We start from the raw sequence: 2,500 nt of genomic DNA, 5'->3' as shown, positions 1-2,500 counted from the left end.
TAAACACTATATCAGGTTCTCTTGGGACTGGAAAGCAGGGACTATTGAAAGCTCCAATAGTAATAGTCCTTTATTCACTATCTTTAACATTAGAAATATGATAGTATCACAGAAATTAAAATATCAGCATAATATGTACATGTAACACATCATGTTATGACATCAAAACACAATTATTGAAAACTATTTCAAAGCGTATAATTTAGTCCCACACTGAATAAAGTGCGGGGGACCTACATGTAGACAAGCACACAATTTGTTCTAAGTCAGTATAAAGAGAGTGAATTAGTGAGTATGAACTGCCTACATGGGGGATCTACATGAACATGTAGGTCCCTGAGAATACTCTCAAATACTGCAACAGTCTACACATCTTTCTGCATATTCAATGGCCCTAAATCCCCTCTTCAAACACTGCTATCTTGAACATGAGCCTGGCTACCCTTTCGTTTTTTACATCAAGGATACCTCTTGCACACTGTGTCCACACATAATTAGCCTAAAAGTGAGTCAGTGACACAACATCAGACGTATCAGTGAATGACCATTGGTTAACAACACTTGATACAAGAACCAGTGTTATTGACAAATACAATAAGGCTTCACACATAAGCAACACATAATTTTGTTACAAAAACCTATAAAATGCAATGGATCCTGGACCAATTTTAGAGTTAATAATTTTTCCATTTTTCAAATTATTTTGCAGACCATACAAACAAAGGCCACTCCCCATTCCACCCAACACAACGTAATTTAGGGAGAACTGCAAATAACATTGTTTTAGGAGGAACTGGGGAGTTGTGATAATTATTAACTAGAAATTTAGTTACATTTTAAAGGAATGTAAAAATGTCTCAATTTATTGATGTTGACTGCACAATGTAGATGCTTCAATGTGAATGTTATAGCATGACATACCAAAATTGACAACATTGTGTATAACATCTATTGTGTTCATTTGTCCTTCGCATGCTTCTGTGATGTAACATGAAAATGTTCCTTCTCCTTTTCTGTCCAACAGAAAGGCAACAAACTAAAAAGGTATTGCAATCACAGGCATAATATTATTAGACAGTCAAGAACAGTAGGTATTTATAGCAGAACATGAACACCACATGTGGATGCCAATTAAGCAACAGAGGACGTTTTCCGTGTTTCCATAGCCTCGTCTAAACATGAGGGGGAGTTGGGAGAATTCGAGACAGTTATGCAAGCCCGAGACTCAGTCGAGGGTTTGCATAACTGTTGAGAATTCTCCCAACTTCTCAGAGTGTTTAGATGAGGCTATGGAAACACAGAAAAAAGTCCTTTTAGACTAAAGCTTTTATAAAATATTTCTTAAAGATAATTCTAATCAACAATTGAAGGGAAATGCTGGTTTTTTTACTACTAGATTGACACAAATTTTCTTGATACATGCTCATACTTCCTTCCAACCAATCAAAACACGTGTCTGACAACATAACCAATCAAAATTCATGCAATGTCACAGCCGTGTTTCCATACTCTCATCTAAACACAACTATTGACCAATGAGAGTGTGCGTACTATCCTAATTATTTTATAATTATATGTGTAATTGCTGATGACTGTCAAGTGGGAACAAGTTAATCACAAGTTGAATATTCTGGCCGCATAATATAAAGACCCGTAGGTTACGGGATGCATTGTAGATTCATTTAGGACTACTTGAGGGTTTTGCAGGAGATTCTCATCATTCTACATTGAAGACTGGTGTCAGTGCTACCTAAATTAAATTGGATAAGTTTAGTTTACTGCCTGTACATGTAAAGTTGGAACAGAAATACTTGAACTGTTACATATTTTTCGTTTATAGTAGGAGTTAACCCTATTCTCGGGGTCTGGTGCCAATGATGAGAAATAAAACTGAACATTTCCACATATTTTCGGCATCTTCTTTAGAAAGGTTGGCTTTGAGTGGTTTTTCATATCTGAAGTGGCACAATTGCATAGATTTACAGTTACGTTTTACATTGTTTTGTTATATCCGGTTAATGTTAAGGATTCAGTTTAATATGGCAGACCAATTGACATACTCCTGATAAACCTCTTGACATTGAAGTCTTGTTTGAGTATTAAAATAAGTCAGTCCGAATAAAATATCTTACCCTACGAGAAGGCGACATTTTAATCACAGGAATTGAGACATAAGGATATCTCTCCTGAAGCTCATTTTGGTTCAGGATGATCTCTGGCTCACCATATGTTCCATCTACATAATAACCAAGAAAAATAAATGATTACAATGGGATCCATATGCTGAAGGAAGGCAACCACTCTCATCTCGAACTGTCAAAGCCAAATTTTTTAAAGGGAAACTCCACTCTGGCAAATGAAGTTTTAAATCGCTTTCTTTCACTTTCAATTTCCTGGGCACGACCACCTTATTAAATAACTGTGACATGTTACGGTTGCCCTTTAAGTTAATTAACTTATTGTTTTGGCACAAAGGGCTTTTGTTTTTGAAACAATGGAG

At 35.9% G+C, this 2,500-nt stretch overlaps 2 protein-coding genes across 3 annotated transcripts in view; both read right to left on the bottom strand.

Moving 5' to 3' along the window:
- LOC137979622 (uncharacterized) overlaps positions 1-2,500 on the bottom strand; it is a 264,679-nt gene that overhangs the window by 180,510 nt on the left and 81,669 nt on the right. The gene's annotated exons all lie outside the window — the stretch shown is intronic.
- The window catches only part of LOC137979625 (dipeptidyl aminopeptidase BI-like), a 33,944-nt gene that overhangs the window by 25,038 nt on the left and 6,406 nt on the right, over positions 1-2,500 (bottom strand). For both annotated transcript variants that reach the window (XM_068826936.1, XM_068826937.1), the window contains exons 5-6: positions 2,133-2,236; positions 922-1,036 (exon numbers count right to left, since the gene is read on the bottom strand). In XM_068826936.1, coding sequence (XP_068683037.1) covers positions 922-1,036; positions 2,133-2,236 — 219 coding nt within the window. The remainder of the gene's footprint in view (positions 1-921; positions 1,037-2,132; positions 2,237-2,500) is intronic.

The sequence above is a fragment of the Montipora foliosa genome, chromosome 12 (genome assembly GCF_036669935.1).
Source record: "Montipora foliosa isolate CH-2021 chromosome 12, ASM3666993v2, whole genome shotgun sequence".
In the NCBI taxonomy this organism is placed as follows: Eukaryota; Metazoa; Cnidaria; class Anthozoa; order Scleractinia; family Acroporidae; genus Montipora; species Montipora foliosa.
The sequence above is the reverse complement of the archived record's forward strand: the minus strand, read 5'-3'. Positions and strand labels throughout refer to the sequence as shown.